Consider the following 18,537-nt stretch of genomic DNA (forward strand, 5'->3'; position numbering starts at 1 on the left):
ATACAGATTGAACAACATCGGGGAGAGGCTACAACCCTGTCTCACTCCTTTCCCAACCATTGCTTCCCTTTCATGTCCCTCGACTCATAACTGCCATCTAGTTTCTGTACAAATTGTAAATAGCCTTTCGCTCCCTCTATTTTACCCGTGCCAAATTTAGAATTTGAAAGAGAGTATTCCAGTCAACATTTTCAAAAGCTTTCTCTAAGTCTACAAATGCTAGAAATGTAGGTTTGCCTTTCCTTAATCTATTTTCTAAGATAAGTCGTAGGGTCAGTACTGCCTCACATGTTCCAATATTTCTGCAGAATCAAAACTGATCTTGGCCGAGGTCAGTTTCTACCAGTTTTTCCATTCGTCTGTAAAGAATACGCGTTAGTATTTTGCAGCTGTGACTTATTAAACTGATAGTTCGGTAATTTACACATCTGTCAACACCTGCTTTCTTTGGGATTGGAATTATTATATTCTTCTTGAAGTCTGAGGGTATTTCGCCTGTTTCATACATCTTGCTCACCAGATGGTAGAGTTTTGTCAGGATTGGCTCTCCCAAGGCTGTCAGTAGTTCTAATGGAATGTTGTCTACTCCCGGGGCCTTGTTTCGACTTAGGTCTTTCAGTGCTCTGTCAAACTCTTCGCGCAGTATCATATCTCCTACTTCATCTTCATCTACATTCTCTTCCATTTCCATAATATTAACCTCAAGAACATCGCCCTTGTACAGACCGTCTACATACTCCTTCCACCTTTCTGCTTTCCATTCTTTGCTTATTACTGTATTTCCATCTGAGCTCTTGATATTCATGCAAGTCGTTCCCTTTTCTCCAAAGATTTCTTTAATTTTCCTGTAGGCAGTATGTATCTTACCCCTAGTGATATGTGCCTCTACATCCTTATATTTGTCCTCTAGCCATCCCTGATTAGCCATTTTGCACTTCCTGTCAATCTCATTCTTGAGACGTTTGTCTTCTTTTTTTTGCCTGCTTTATTTACTGCATTTTTGTATTTTATCCTTTCCTCAATTAAATTCAATATCTCGTCTGTTACCCAAGGGTTTCTACTAGCCCTCGTCTTTTTACCTACTTGATCCTCTGCTACCTTCACCATTTCATCTCCAAAAGCTACCCATTCTTCTTCTACTGTATTTCTTTCCCCCATTCTTGTCAATCATTCCCTAATGCTCTCCCTGAAGCTCTCTACAAGCTCTGGTTTAGTCAGTTTATCCAGGTCCCATCTCCTTAAATTCCCACCTTTTTGCAGTTTCTTCAGTTTTAATCTACAGTTCATAACCAATAGATTGTGGTCAGAGTCCACATCTGCCCCTGGAAATGTCTTACAACTTAAAACCTGGTTCCTAAATCTCTGTCTTACCATTGGAAATTACAAAAGGTTTAGAAATATTAGAACCAAAATTATGAAACTTAGTATGAAAATTAAATTTAATAAAACTTGCCTCATGGAACATATCATACCAAAATATGTTATAATCAATATCCAATCCAAATCTAGTAATGTAACATATGTACAACAAAAGAGTAGTGTCTTATGGATTAAATCTGAAATTAGAGAAGCTTTTAAGATAAAAGATTTTTTAAATGTCGAAATGTATAGTCTGCATTTATTGCTAAGTAATGAACTCTCACCTTTGATTTTTTCTATTTTACTAAGCAGCACTGATGAGAAAATAGACTTTTTACGTAAAGCGATTACCCAAAGACATCAGAGAAAAATTGATTTACTCGTAGCTAAACAACAAAATAAGCTTTTAGAAAAGGTCAACAATATACATCAATTTTATCCAAGGACAATGAATCTTACAGATATTCAGTTCACAAAGTCTGAAATGTCGCTACTTGACAAAGGCTTAAAATATAACCTAACTCCCCCACTAAATAATACGAATGTCAAAACACATATTTGCTGATGTTATAGCAACAAGCAAAATATCGAAAATAAATAAACCCGAAGCATGTAAGATAGCCCTAAAAAACAAAAGATTTAATTCTAAAAGAGAAAAATAAACTGCATACAAAAACTGCAGATAAAACACTTAAAAATATCAATAATAAACTACTAGCAGAGAAAGCAATTGTAGTAAACGCCGATAAAGGAAGTACCCTTGTTATTATTAAAGAAGACGATTATATATTTAAAACACTCATTTTTTAATGAAATTGGATCGTCGAAGTAACTAAAGACCCCACTCCAAAGTTGCAGATAAAGATCAAGAAGTTAGTCGAAGAAAAGAATATGATGAAAAATATGAATCCCCAAATACCTAAATTAAGATCACAGATTAAACTGCATAAAAAAGAGAAATCTATACGACCTATTGTTAACAACAAAGGTAGTCCTTTATATAAACTAAATATGAAACTTAATAAAATTTTGAAAGCATTCTATACATATGACAGCAATTTCAGTATCAAAAACAGTTACGAACTAGCACAACAAATCCACAATATAGACATTCCAACTAGTGCAAGTTTCGCCTCATTAGATATTAAAAATTTGTATACAAATATACCCATTAATGAGATGATTAATATAATTAGGGATAACTTAGTACAATACAAAAATATGACTAAAGACGAAATAACCGAATTTATAGAACTGCTTGAATGCACTTTAGATTACAATTATTTCTCTTTTAATACTAAAATCTATTGTCAGAAAGATGGCTTAGCAATGGGCAATTCTTTGGCTGGGACAGTTGCAGACATTTTCGTGAACCACACTGAGACGCAATTCCTGAAAAATAACCCTGATATCACAAATAAAATCATATACTACAAGCGATATGTAGATGATACATTATTGCTTTATAATGGTTCAAAAGATGAAATTGAGAAGCTTGCTATAAAATTAAACTCTATGCATCCGAAGTTACAATTTACGGTTGAGCATGAAAATCTAAAATCTATTAACTACCTAGATCTCACTATAACTAATAACAATGGGAAACATTTCTCACCATATACAGGAAACCTACAACCATTGATGTTATTATTAATGCCACATCATGTCATCCTGACAAGTATAAAAAAGCATTTTTTAAGTCTATGATACACCGAATACTAAAATTACCGCTAGAAGCTAATGAGATCAAAAAGGAAATGACCATCTTAAAACAAATTGCAAAAACCAACTCTTTCGACACACGACAGGTAGATATCATTTTTAATAAAGTGCAACAATCACAAAGTACTCCACTAATAGGTAATCCAAAATATATGTAAGATGACATATATGGGAAACATATCAGATAGATATGCCCGCATTGAGGCTGATCCCTCACCTGTGGTAGAGTGGGAGGTCGTTTCAAGGTGTGGCAGGGGGCGAAAGACATTCCGGAGGGCTGAACGGAAAGCCTCTCCAGTTTGTCTGACGAACCGGTTTCAGGCTCTGTCTCAGGCTGATACTGATCTTCGGCCTGACATGGCTGCTCGTCCTGTTCCAGAGGTTGCCCCTCAGTCTGCAAGATCCGGGCAGTTGCAGAGGGTGGGCTTACTGGTAGCTGGGAGCTCCAACGTCAGGCGCGTAATGGGGCCCCTTAGGGAAATGGCAGCAAGAGAGGGGAAGAAAACCAATGTGCACTCCGTGTGCATACCGGGGGGAGTCATTCCAGATGTGGAAAGGGTCCTTCCCGATGCCATGAAGGGTACAGGGTGCACCCATCTGCAGGTGGTCGCTCATGTCGGCACCAATGATGTGTGTCGCTATGGATCGGAGGAAGTCCTCTCTGGCTTCCGGCGGCTATCTGATTTGGTGAAGACTGCCAGTCTTGCTAGCGGGATGAAAGCAGAGCTCACCATCTGCAGCATCGTCGACAGGACTGACTGCGGACCTTTGGTACAGAGCCGAGTGGAGGGTCTGAATCAGAGGCTGAGACGGTTCTGCGACCGTGTGGGCTGCAGATTCCTCGACTTGCGCCATAGGGTGGTGGGGTTTCGGGTTCCGCTGGATAGGTCAGGAGTCCACTACACGCAACATGCGGCTACACGGGTAGCAGGGGTTGTGTGGCGTGGGCTGGGCGGTTTTTTAGGTTAGATGGCCTTGGGCAAGTACAGAAAGGGCAACAGCCTCAACGGGTGCGGGGCATGCGGGGACCAAGCAGCAATCGGTATTGTAATTGTCAACTGTCGAAGCTGCGTTGGTAAAGTACCGGAACTTCAAGCGCTGATAGAAAGCACCGAAGCTGAAATCGTTATAGGTACAGAAAGCTGGCTTAAGCCAGAGATAAATTCTGCCAAAATTTTTACAAAGGTACAGACGGTGTTTAGAAAGGATAGATTGCATGCAACCGGTGGTGCAGTGTTCGTCGCTGTTAGTAGTAGTTTATCCTGTAGTGAAGTAGAAGTGGATAGTTCCTGTGAATTATTATGGGTGGAGGTTACACTAAACAACCGAACTAGGTTAATAATTGGCTCCTTTTACCGACCTCCCGACTCAGCAGCATTAGTGGCAGAACAACTGAGAGAAAATTTGGAATACATTTCACATAAATTTTCTCAGCATGTTATAGTCTTAGGTGGAGATTTCAATTTACCAGATATAGACTGGGACACTCAGATGTTTAGGACGGGTGATAGGGACAGAGCATCGAGTGACATTATACTGAGTGCACTATCCGAAAATTACCTCGAGCAATTAAACAGAGAACCGACTCGTGGAGATAACATCTTAGACCTACTGATAACAAACAGACCCGAACTTTTCGACTCTGTATGTACAGAACAGGGAATCAGTGATCATAAGGCCGTTGCAGCATCCCTGAATATGGAAGTTAATAGGAATATAAAAAAAGGGAGGAAAGTTTATCTGTTTAGCAAGAGTAATAGAAGGCAGATTTCAGACTACCTAACAGATCAAAACGAAAATTTCTGTTCCGACACTGACAATGTTGAGTGTTTATGCAAAAAGTTCAAGGCAATCGTAAAATGCGTTCTAGACAGGTACGTGCCGAGTAAAACTGTGAGGGACGGGAAAAACCCACCGTGGTACAACAACAAAGTTAGGAAACTACTGCGAAAGCAAAGAGAGCTTCACTCCAAGTTTAAACGCAGCCAAAACCTCTCAGACAAAAAGAAGCTAAACGATGTCAAAGTTAGCGTAAGGAGGGCTATGCGTGAAGCGTTCAGTGAATTCGAAAGTAAAATTCTATATACCGACTTGACAGAAAATCCTACGAAGTTCTGGTCTTACGTTAAATCAGTAAGTGGCTCGAAACAGCTTATCCAGACACTCCGGGATGATGATGGCATTGAAACAGAGGATGACACGCGTAAAGCTGAAATACTAAACACCTTTTTCCAAAGCTGTTTCACAGAGGAAGACCGCACTGCAGTTCCTTCTCTAAATCCTCGCACAAACGAAAAAATGGCTGACATCGAAATAAGTGTCCAAGGAATAGAAAAGCAACTGGAATCACTCAACAGAGGAAAGTCCACTGGACCTGACGGGATACCAATTCGATACTACACAGAGTACGCGAAAGAACTTGCCCCCCTTCTAACAGCCGTGTACCGCAAGTCTCTAGAGGAACGGAGGGTTCCAAATGATTGGAAAAGAGCACAGATAGTCCCAATCTTCAAGAAGGGTCGTCGAGCAGATGCGCAAAACTATAGACCTATATCTCTTACGTCGATCTCTTGTAGAATTTTAGAACATGTTTTTTGCTCGCGTATCATGTCATTTCTGGAAACCCAGAATCTACTATGTAGGAATCAACATGGATTCCGGAAACAGCGATCGTGTGAGACCCAACTCGCTTTATTTGTTCATGAGACCCAGAAAATATTAGATACAGGCTCCCAGGTAGATGCTATTTTTCTTGACTTCTGGAAGGCGTTCGATACAGTTCCGCACTGTCGCCTGATAAACAAAGTAAGAGCCTACGGAATATCAGACCAGCTGTGTGGCTGGATTGAAGAGTTTTTAGCAAACAGAACACAGCATGTTGTTATCAATGGAGAGACGTCTACAGACGTTAAAGTAACCTCTGGCGTGCCACAGGGGAGTGTTATGGGACCATTGCTTTTCACAATATATATAAATGACCTAGTAGATAGTGTCGGAAGTTCCATGCGGCTTTTCGCGGATCACGCTGTAGTATACAGAGAAGTTGCAGCATTAGAAAATTGTAGCGAAATGCAGGAAGATCTGCAGCGGATAGGCACTTGGTGCAGGGAGTGGCAACTGACCCTTAACATAGACAAATGTAATGTATTGCGAATACATAGAAAGAAGGATCCTTTATTGTATGATTATATGATAGCGGAACAAACACTGGTAGCAGTTACTTCTGTAAAATATCTGGGAGTATGCGTGCGGAACGATTTGAAGTGGAATGATCATATAAAATTAATTGTTGGTAAGACGGGTACCAGGTTGAGATTCATTGGGAGAGTGCTTAGAAAATGTAGTCCATCAACAAAGGAGGTGGCTTACAAAACACTCGTTCGACCTATACTTGAGTATTGCTCATCAGTGTGGGATCCGTACCAGATCGGTCTGACGGAGGAGATAGAGAAGATCCAAAGAAGAGCGGCGCGTTTCGTCACAGGGTTATTTGGTAACCGTGATAGCGTTACGGAGATGTTTAATAAACTCAAGTGGCAGACTCTGCAAGAGAGGCACTCTGCATCGCGGTGTAGCTTGCTCGCCAGGTTTCGAGAGGGTGCGTTTCTGGATGAGGTATCGAATATATTGCTTCCCCCTACTTATACCTCCCGAGGAGATCACGAATGTAAAATTAGAGAGATTAGAGCGCGCACGGAGGCTTTCAGACAGTCGTTCTTCCCGCGAACCATATGCGACTGGAACAGGAAAGGGAGGTAATGACAGTGGCACGTAAAGTGCCCTCCGCCACACACCGTTGGGTGGCTTGCGGAGTATCAATGTAGATGTAGATGTAGAATTACTAATTTATTCAAAAATTCTGGAATAACAATAGCATTTACAACTGACAATACTTTACAACAAAAATTAAGACATACCGTAAGTAAAGATAATGAAAAATTTACCAGATCAGGAGTGTACAAGATCCAATGTAGAGACTGTGAGAAAATATACATCGGCCAAACAGGTCGAAATTTTGCAGTAAGGTACAAAGAACATACATCAGGTACCTCACGAACAAAGTCTGTATTAGGCCATCATATAGCATTCAACAATCATGTTGAGGGGACAGTAGAGCAGAATTTACAAGTTCTTCATAATGCAAATAAAGGCTTACGTATGAATATCTTAGAAGAAATCGAGATATATGCTCATTTGAAAACCAAATCATCAATGCTGCTCAATGAACAATTACATTTTCGCGAAAAATATTTTTACGGCCTTTGTTTTAAAATATAAGACTAGTCATACCCATGGCAAAAGCTATGTATGTAAAATATGCTGTACAACATATAAAAATTTTATTAAATTGACATTGATTATTATAAAAGCTATTAGATCGACGAGTTCTAAAAATTTAATCAACGGTTATTCAGACATACATAATGCGGAACGTACTCTTGGCTGCTACCCTACTGCTATAAAGAATATTGCTATGAAAATTACAGTTAAAGTAAGACGATTCTACAGCATGTAGCAAAGATGCAATTGTGACGTAGGCGACTCGGTATAATCGATATATACCACAACTCCAAGGACTTTCACATCTTTGATGTAACTGACACTGTAATAGTATTAAGGTTGCCCATAGAGGGCACAACTATTACACATCGTAGTTTACTGTCTTTATATAAAATATAAATAAGCTGTACACATACTAACTATCTGTTAATCAGCCATTTTAAATGAATCAATTTTATGTTATTAGTGTATTTCCTACTTTTATACTTTGACGATAGCGTCATATTATGAACGCTGATTGGCAGTTGTGAAGTAGTGTGACAGGAAGTAGGCGGAGCCTCTGCATATTTAAGCTCGTGCTCAGCACTCATAACCATCAGTTAACTTCGTAGCAGCTGAGGAGAGCTCCGCCTACCATCCTAAGGGAGCCATGGGTATAATTAATTTTATTTTATCTTGTTAAATTTTGACGTCATTAGACACTTTCATTTTATTTAAAGATTGGTTTCTAGTATTTCCTAAAATTAATCCACAGGTCTGATGATGGTTATGTAAAAATAACTGAAACCGGTTAACTATATCATTGAAACATAAATGGTGTGATCAAGACTGAACTTTGGTCAAAATATAATAATCTATTGATCACTGTATTCCAAAAATGTTTACCAAAATTGTATGAAAGCAACATTCAAAAATTGGTCACACTAGCATCCTACATGCGGACTCTTTTGCAGATGAACCACAGCTTCCTACCACAAACCTTGCATGCTCGTTCCATTTCCATCGCTTTGCAATGTTATGTGCAGATATTTAAATGACATGACTGTATCGAGCAGTACACCACTAATGCTGTATCCAAACATTGAGGGTTTGCTTTTTCTGATCATCTGCATTAACTTAAGTTATTCTACATTTAGAGCTAGCTGCCATTCATCACACCAACTACAAATTTTGTCTAAGTCATCCCCTATCCTCCTATAGTTACTCAACTTTGACACCTTACCATACATCACAGCATCATCAGTATACAATCACAGAATAACAGGAGTCCTATCACACTTCCATGGGGAACTCCCGAAGATATCCTTGTCTCTGATGAACACTAAATGTTGAGGATAACATACTGGGTTCTATTACTTAAGAAGGCTTCAAGCCACTAGCATATCAGTGAACCTATTCCACATGTTTGTACATTCTTTAACAGCCTGCGGTGGGACTCTATGTCACATGCTATCCATTAATCTAGAAATATGGACTCTGCCCATTGACCTTATCCATAGTTCAAAGTATACTGTGTGAGAAAAAGGCAAGCTGAGTTTCACACAAGTGATGCTCTCTAAAACCATGCTGATTCTTGCACATAAGCTTCTCAGTCTCAAGAAAGTTTATTATATTTGAACTGTGAAGATTTTCGAGGATTCTGCAGCAAACCACTGTTACGTATATTGGTCTGTAATTCTGTGGGTCTGTTGTTCCGCCCTTCTTATGCACAGGAGTCACTTGTACTTTTTTCCTGTTTCTTCGGATTTTGTGCTGGATAAGACATTCACAATAAATGCAATCTAAGTAAATGGCCAATGCCGTTGAGTACTCTTTGAAAAAGTGAATTGGGATTCTATCTGGCTTGGAGACTTAATTGTTTTCAACTTCTTCAGTCGATTCTCTACACCAAGGATGCTTATTACTGTGTCATCCATTTGTTCAATGATCTAATGACATTATGTTTATGCGATTCTCCTGCGTCAATAATTTTTTTAAACACGAACTTTCGCTTTGCGACCTTCAAGTGCCACACCAGACTGGTCAACAAGCGACTGGATGCAAGCCTTAGAGCAGCGTAGCAATTTTCATAGGACCAGAATTTTCTTGGGTTCTCTGCCAGATCTTTTGCTAAGGTATGATGGTGGTAGTAATTGTATGCTTTGCTCATAGATCTTTTCACAGTTTACACAAATCGCTACTAATCTTTGCTTGTAAGCATTTGCATTCCTACCGTACCGTTGAGCAACCAGCAGCAAGTTAGGACGTCTGCTGAAGAAACATGGCTTGCCCCCAAGATACGAGATATGTTGCACCCTGTGTCCGGCGTGTATGGTCTACCCTGTGAATGTGGCAGCATGAATATCAGACAAACAATTTGCACGGTTGCGTAGACTTGTACTGAGCACAAGTGCCATACAAAACAAAGGGAGCTTGATAAGTCAGCCATAGTGGAGCATTGCCTAAAAACGGACATAAAATACAGTTCGAAAACACAAAAGTGTTGGCTCATGCATCTACATATTGGGACTCTGTTATAAAGGAAGCAGCCGAGATTAGTTTAAACAACAAAAATTTCGACAGAGGCCAAGGGTACACACTCAGCAGGGCACGGGGGCGGGTGTTGGACACTGAAAGAAAGCAAAGACAGATGCGCGATGCGGGGGCGGCAGTTTCAAACATGGCACCTGCCCCTGGCGCCACCTTACGTCACCAGTGCTGCCACGGGCAATAGCTCCACTAGCTGCCCGGGTTGACTTATGGGAGCACAACAATTGTAGCCTGGCTGTTGTGTTTTGGTTGTGGTGGTTGCCACTACATATCATCTTTACTGTATGCAGCTTAAGATATTCAACAACAAAACTTGCACTTTCACCCTCCCTCTCTCTCTCTCTCTCTCTCTCTCTCTCCCTCTCCCCCCCCCCCCCCCCTCTCTCTCTCTCTCTCTCTCTCTCTCTCTCTCTCTCTCTCTCTCTCTCTCTCTCTCTCTCTTTCTCTCTCTCTCTCACCCGGGATGCCAACATGACCCGCAGTGCACACAAAGACCATGGAGCAGCCGCAACAGGAAAGAGTATGGAGGGACACCTGGATAGCCATCACTAGATGAGAGCGGGGGAAACACTGGTTGATAGCTCGTAAATCACTCAGGGAGTCACTACAGATAACTAAGGACTCACCTGAGCAGGAACGGATATACTCTAGGGCGCAAGAGACGGCGACAAGCTCTGCAGTGAAAACACTGCAGCCGGTCAGCAATGGGCATTGTTCAGAATGATCCCCAAGAGTAATAGCATAACCAACTCGACCAGCAACCATCGAACTGTCGGTATAGACCATGTCAGAGCCATGAAACGCAGCAAGGATGGAAACAAAGTGGCGGCGGAGGGCCTCAGGAGGGACTGAGTCCTTCAGGCCCTGTGCCAAATCCAGCCGAAGGCACAGGCGGGGCACACAGCACAGGGGTAAATGTAAACTGGCCCGGGAAAGAGATGGGAGAGGGAAAAACTCAAGCCCAGAGAGAAGAGCCCGGACGCGAAGCGCGATCATACACCCTGACCAGGGTAGACCGATCGGCACCCCAGCTGGTGTGACTCAAACAACGAAGAGCGTTAAAATGGCGCCAGAACGTTTGTTTAAGCTGCTGAATATGAGGGAGCCAAGTCAACCAGGTATCAAAAAGCAAGCCCAGAAAACAGTGTGTCCCCACCACAGCAAGAGGTTCATTGTCAAGATAAAGCCATGGCTCAGTGTGAATAGTGCGACGCCAGTAGAAATGCATAACGCAGGTCTTGGCGGCCAAGAACTGGAAGCCGTGCGTGATGGCACAAGACTGTGCCCTGTGGATAGTGCCCTGTAGCTGCCGTTCAGCAACCGCAATGCCAGTGGAGATACATCACAAGCAAAAATCATCAGCATACAAAGAAGCCGATACGGACAGTCCCACAACTGCAGCTAGCCCATTGATAGCAACTAAAAAGAGGCAGACACTCGAGACAGAGCCTTGCGGGACCCCATTCTCCTGGACTCGGGAGGAACAATGAGAGGAACCAACTTGCACGCGGAAGGAACGAAGCGACAGAAAATTCTGAATAAAAATCGGGAGCAGGCACCTAAGACCCCACCCATGGAGTGTGGTGAGGATGTGATGTCACCATGTGGTATCGTATGCCTTCCGCATGTCAAGATGGCAATCAGATGCCGATGGTGGGCAAATGCCAAACGGATGGCAGACTCCAGGCAGACCAGAATATCGGTGGCAGAGCAGCACTTACGGAATCCACCCTGAGACAGAACCAGAAGGCCCTGAGACTCAAGTAGCCAATTCAACCTCCGGCTAACCATGCATTCGAGCAACTTGCACAGAACGTTGGTGAGGCTAATGGGGCGATAGCTGTCCACCTCCAGTGGGTTCCTGCCAGGCTTCAACACTGGTATGATAATGCTTTCCTGCCACTGAGATGGGAACTCACCATCAATCCAGATACGGTTGAAAAGGTCTAGGAGGTGTCACTGGCAGTTCACCGAGAGGTGTTCCAGCATCTGAAAGTGGATGCGATCCAGCCTGGGAGCTGTATCAGGACAAGCAGCTAGGGCACTTTGGAATTCCCATTCACCGAATGAAGCATTGTACGATTCAGGGTGGCGCATGTGGAATGAAAGGCTCGGACATTCCAACCGCTCTTTCAGGGAGCAGAAGGCTAATGGGTAATGTGTAGAAGTGGAACTCTGTGCATAATACTCTGCTAAGAGTTTTGCAATTGTGTCAGAGTCAGTACAGATTGCTCCATTCAAGGAAAGCCCAGGTACGCTGACAGGGGTCAGATAACCACAGAGGCACCTAATCTTGGCCCAAACCTGTGATAGAGAGATACGGTGGCCAATGGTGGAGACATACCTTTCCCAGCTTTCCTGCTTGCATCGGCGAATAAGGCGGCGGGCTAAGGCACGGAGTCACTAAAGGCGATGAGGTGTTCTAATGACGGGTGCTGCTAATGACGCTGGGCCTGTGATCTCTAATCGCCTCACCGATCTTGGGTGACCACCACGGTACAGTCCTCCGCCGAAGTGACCCGGAAGAACAGGGAATTGCAGATTGCGCAGCAAAAATGATGCCGGTGGTGATCATGTGAACCACCACATCAATGGCATCATGAAAAAAGAGTCAATAGTGGCAATGGAGGCGAAGAAGTCCCAGTAAGCCTTATTCATAGCCCATCTGGAGAGGCACCCAGAAGAGTGACGCTGTGGCAGTGACAGGAAGATCGGAAAGTGGTCACTACCGCACAAGTCGTCATGCACACTCCATTGGACAGATGGTAGAAGGCTAGGGCTGCAGACCGAAAGGTCGATGGCTGAGAAGGTGCCATGGGCCACATACAAATTTGTGGAAGCATCATTATTTAAGAGGGAAAGATCGAGCTGTGCCAACACTTGCTCAACGACAGTGCCTCGGCCTGTTGCCACCAAGCCACCCCACAAAAGGGTTATGGGCGTTAAAATTGCCAAGTAACAGAAAAGGTGGCGGCAGTTGGTCAATCAGCGCAGCCAATACATGCTGTGGGACATCACCATTTGGTGGAAGATAGATACTGCAGACAGTAATAGCCTGAGACGTCCACACCCAAACAGTGACAGCATCTAAAGGTGTTTGAAGATGGACACACTCGCTATAAAGAGAGTTAAGAATGTAGATGCAGATGCCACCAGACACTCTCTCATAAGCTGGCCGATTCTTATAATAACCCCAATAACCACAGAGGGCGGGGGTTCGCATTGCCATAAACGAAGTTTCCTGGAGAGCAATGCAGAATAAAGGGTGAAGGCTGAGAAGCTGTCGGAGCTCAGCGGAAAAAACAGCTGCAATTCTACTGGAGAATGACATTGTCCGTGGCCGAAAAAGGCGTGAAGGGACCGAGGAGGCAGGTTACGTCACTGGGTCACCTGCAGCCACTGACTGAGGACGTGTGCGAACAACATCCATTGTGTCTGAGGGTCCGGCGAGATCTAGGTACTCAGCAGACACCAGAATCTCTACCTCATCCTCAGACGCAGAGCCTGTAGGGAGCAGTGCTGTGGGTGCCACCTCAAGTTCTTTGGTCTTAGAGGTCTTCTTCTTGGACTTTTCTCCCTGCTCCTTGGATTTCACTGGCTGGGAGAATTCACTGATTCAGTCTCTGGGACAGAGGAGGATTGTGAAGCCCTACGACCAGCTGTGGGCACTTCAGCCACCAGCGGGCGTCATCTTTCCCACTGGTGGAAACCTGGAAAGGGAGGGACCCAAGGGACCCCTTGCAAGTGAGGAGTCGAAGAAGTTGGACGCTTCTCTGGCTTAGAAGTGGAGACGGGTGTCCCCAATGGGTGGGGTGCAGGGGGGGGGGGGGGGGGGGGGGGGAGGCAGGGGGGCAGGTTGTTGCTCCCACAGTAGGTGGCTCAGGAGCAACAGGGAGGGTAGTGCCTCCCACAAGCAAGGTGACAGGTATAGTCTTCCACAGCTCTGAGAGATGACTGCTGTAGGTGGAGCTGATGTGGCTAATACAGTGGTAGCGGCAGCGTAAGAGGTCATACGAACCAGATAGAGGCTTTCAAATTTCCACTTAGCCTTAGTGTAGGTTAGTCAGTCCAGGATCATATATTCCATTATTTTCCGCTCTTTCAGTAAAATCCTGCAGTCTGGCGAGCAAGGTGAATGATGTTCTCTGCAGTCGACACAGATGGGAGGTGGGACACATGGAGAATTGGCATGTGATGGGCGTCCGCAGTCTCGACATGTGGGGCTCGAAGTACAGAGGAAAGACATAAGGCATTTTAAGCACCATATCAGGTGAGGGATATAGGGCTTGACATCATAGCAGTAGACCATCACCTTGACCTTCTCAGGCAATGTATGACCCTCGAAGGCCAAATGAAGGCACTGGTGGCAACCTGATTATCCCTCGGACCCCGAAGAATGCACCGGACGAAATGAACGCCTCGCAGCTCCAAATTGGCATGCAGCTCGTCATCAGACTGCAAAAGAAGGTTCCTGTGGAATACAATACCCTGGGCCATATTTAAACTCTTATGGGGTGTGATGGTAACAGAAACATACCCAAACTTGTCACAGGCGAGTAATGCCCGTGACTGGGCAGAGAATGCTGTTTTTATTAATACTGACCCAGAGCACATTTTGGACAAGCCTTCCACATCCCCAAACTTGTCCTCTAATTGCTCGACAAAGAACTGAGGCTTCATCATCGTGAAAGACTACCCATCAGCTCTCGTACATACTAGGTACCAGGGCAAATTAGCTTTGCTGCCAACATTGGCCTTTCGTTCCTTCCATGGTGTGGCCAGGGAGGGGAACGATTTGGAGTCACATGTGTTTGCATTACATTGAGCCCTCAAACGCTTAGAGACTGTTGGTGGCTGGCAATCAGCTAGAGATGATGTACCATGCTTCATTGCATGTCATCTGCCCTGATGCGACCCACTCCGACCAAAGGGCCCTCCCCACGGGCGCCACCCAGCCACAGCAAGGGCCACCTGGCAGGATGGCCATTGCCCGGTGTCCTGATGCCCCAGGGAGATAGGCATCTACTCCTTGGCATACGTGGGCAGTTAATGGCGCAGGCATCAGCAGAGCCCCTGCCAGGGGGCTACAACCAACAGGGTACACGGTGGCCCCACCACAACGGACTGGTTACCACACTGGATATCAGGCGCAAAGAAGTCCACGTTCGTTGCTGGCACAGAAAGCGACACTGCATAGTGCACGGTTTATCCTCGCCCAAGAGATGAAAAATGGGCGGGACTGCAATGTGATGAAGAGAAAGGGGGCTAAAGATCTCAATGCACAATGGGCACAATGCACCAAGTAAGCCACCCTTCCCCAATTGGCTCGCTCTTCAGGATAATTTTGAAATATGGAGGTCAAACCCGAGGGGGAGCAACTAGAAGTGCATAACTACAGTATCAATGAGCTTGTGGCAGATCACAGCCAAGAAAGGACCACCAAAGAGCTTACGGATTTGCAATGTGTTTCATAGCAGAAAGTTGTGGAGAGGAGTTCTTCAGAGGAGGAGGTAACACCAAAGCAGCTATCTTCTGGTGCAATAAGAGAAATGCTTAAAGCATGAGAATCAGTTGCATTGTACACTGAAGATCATCACCCCAATAAAGCAGTGACTACACACACTACAAATTTATCTGACGATAATGCTGTGTCACATTGGCTGTGTTGAAGCGTTAGCAGAAACAAATTACTATAGATAGGTTCCTAGTAAAAAGGATTAATTATATATCATGAATAATGAAGTACATAATACTGTATGCATAATTTTGTTTGAATAATTGGCATGAATAAGATAAAACTTTTCGTAATTTTTCTGTGTGGAACGCATCATATTTTACATTAATTTATGTGGGATAAATTGTTTCAGTTAATAAGTGTTTTGCACTACAAATAAGATCTTGGAACAAATTATGCTCACTATGCAAGGTTCCACTGTAGTTATATAAGTAATCATTTTCTTATAGTTAACTAGTATTACCATACCTTATGTTACCTTTTCTTAATATATAAAGTAAAGATGTTACACCTACTAGGAAAGAGCGCAAAATGAATGTGGGACTCCATTTTCCCTTCCTTTGAATTCTTCTCAAGTATAAGTATGACAGGATCAGTTTTTCCAAAACTGCTTTCCAATACTACAAAATCCTCCACTGACATTTCCTCATTCAGATAACAAAGTTGTAATGAATAGGGACAAATAGCGATTAGTTTCTTTGTACTTGTCAATCCAACAATGTATCTGTAAAAAATGTGACATAACAATCAAATAAGAACTGTTAGCTTTTTAAGACAGCTATGCCTTAAGATTAACTTTTTACTATGGCACATCTATTGCTCTCAAACCAAATCATATACATATGTTCCACTGGAGTGAGTACAACAGAGTACAAAATGCTAAGTGTTAATACATCCTACAATGGTGGAAACATTTTAACCTCTATGAATGAACTTTTCAGCTCCCCACTACCTAGATTATACATTTTAAATTGGGTAATTCAATTTTTCCCTTGCTATTTCCATTTGTTTGTTATAAGATGATAGCACTCTAGTTACTACCATGACTGCATAGCATACATTTGAATAGGCAATGTTTTTCAAAAGTTAAAACAGTCCTCAGACCTTTAGGTTGGTTTAAACATTGCACTGACTTCACTAAGCAGTGATGGGGTGGGAGGGGCAGGGTAAATGGAAATGTCGTGTGGCTAGGGCCTCCCGTCGGGTAGACCGTTCGCCTGGTGCAGGTCTTTCGATTTGACGCCACTTCGGCGACCTGCGCGTCGATGGGGATGAAATGATGATGATTAGGACAACACAACACCCAGTCCCTGAGCGGAGAAAATTTCCGACCCAGCCGGGAATCGAACCCGGGCCCTTAGGATTGACAGTCTGTCACGCTGACCACTCAGCTACCGGGGCGGACAGGGGCAGGGTGGGGGGGTGGGTGTGGGGGGGGGGGGGGGGGGCAAGGAATTCACTGTGAACACATAACCATGGTGCAACTTAAAACTTAGAACTTTTCATATATACAAACAACACCTACTTTAATATTTTTTTGAATCTTATATAATTAGCACTTCATATAACACAGGACACAAGAAAATTTAGTGCCAAATTGTACTGCATCAGATTGTATTCAATGTCATACATTAAGTGAGTAATTGAACCGACTTCCAAAGTGTTAACTTTTCCTGTTTTAGTCTTAACATTACAAAAGTACTTAATATAGCCTTATAATCTCTCAAACCTGGATTGTTGAAGCTGTTGAACTTTTATTATCTCTTCATCAACAGAAACAAAGTCGATAAGTTCATCATTTCTCCAGAGTTTGATTAATTCAGAAAATTGTAATATTTTTATTTCGTTATTGTCATTAAGTGTTGTTGCAGTAAACACCTGAAATCATGTAAGAAATACATGTAAACGAAATAGCACAAACCTGTAAAAATGCAGAGGCTTGATACAACTGTAGCTATTTTAATATATGTATGTGTGTGTGTGATTTCAGAAGGAGGCCTTCTGGCCGAAAACTTACGTGTTTAGTTGGCTTTGTGCCTGTCTTCAACTCAACATCTTCGCTATATTGGTAAGTAGCAATCTATTCTTTTCATAACATTGTCATTATCCCGTCCTGGATCTTTCACTGTTTGTTCTATCTTAAATATTAGTTACAGCACTTCGGAGTAGACAGAGGTTCGGAGCAGTCATTGGCAAAAGATTCTGGTTCAGTTGACCATTCGATCTCCAGAAGCGGACTGCCAAGGGGGAAGTGGCCATGACAAAAAAGATGGAATAACCAGTGGAGGGATAACATTCTGAGAGTTGGAGTATGAAATGTCACAAGTTTGAACATGGTAAAAATGCTAGAAAAACTGGAATGGCTCAATCTAGGTGTAGTGGGGGGTAAGATAAGGTTTTTTGGTCAGACAAACATAAGACAATATCCACAGGAGCATAAAATGGCATAAGAGAAGTAAGATTCATTATGAATAGGAAGGTGTGGCAGAAGGTGAGTTACCGTGAACAGTTCAGTGATAGGGGTTGTTCCATCAGTTTCAACAGCAAACAAAATGTTGACGATCACTGTTCTGATATACATTATGCTAATGTTACAAGCAGCAGCAGCGGCGGCGGCGAGAAAGAGAGAGAGAGAGAGAGAGAGAGAGAGAGAGAGAGAGAGAATGAGGGTACTGAACAGATAATTCAATATATAAAGAAAGGTCGATTCGGTTGTAGGGGAAGGAATACAAGAAAGGGTTACAGGATAATACGAGTTTGGCAGTAGGAATGAGAGAACAGAAAGACTGAGTTCTGTAGTACGTTTCAGGTGGTAATGGTGAATATTCTGTTCGAGAATTGCTAGAGGAGGTGGTATAAAGAGATAAATAGAAAAGATATGGAGATACAGGAAGGTTCCTGTTGGATTACACCCTCGTCAAACATACATTCCAAAATCAGTTATTGGATTGTAAGGCATACTCAGAATGAGATACGTACTTAGTTCATAATTTAGTTGTGATGAGGAGTAGACTGAAGTTCAAGAGAATAGTATGGAGGAATCAATGTGGAAGGAAGTGGGGTACAGAAGTATTGACGAATGGTGAGAACATGAGTAGGCAGTTCAGTTGAAGAGCAGTGGATATCTCTAA

The 18,537-nt window shown here is 43.0% G+C and overlaps 1 protein-coding gene across 1 annotated transcript in view; it reads right to left on the reverse strand.

The window, feature by feature from the left end:
• The window catches only part of LOC126456929 (uncharacterized), a 274,891-nt gene that overhangs the window by 195,527 nt on the left and 60,827 nt on the right, over window positions 1–18,537 (reverse strand). The window contains exons 5-6 of the mRNA XM_050092863.1: window positions 17,136–17,284; window positions 15,922–16,130 (exon numbers count right to left, since the gene is read on the reverse strand). Coding sequence (XP_049948820.1) covers window positions 15,922–16,130; window positions 17,136–17,284 — 358 coding nt within the window. The remainder of the gene's footprint in view (window positions 1–15,921; window positions 16,131–17,135; window positions 17,285–18,537) is intronic.

This window comes from Schistocerca serialis, chromosome 2 (genome assembly GCF_023864345.2).
Source record: "Schistocerca serialis cubense isolate TAMUIC-IGC-003099 chromosome 2, iqSchSeri2.2, whole genome shotgun sequence".
In the NCBI taxonomy this organism is placed as follows: Eukaryota; Metazoa; Arthropoda; class Insecta; order Orthoptera; family Acrididae; genus Schistocerca; species Schistocerca serialis.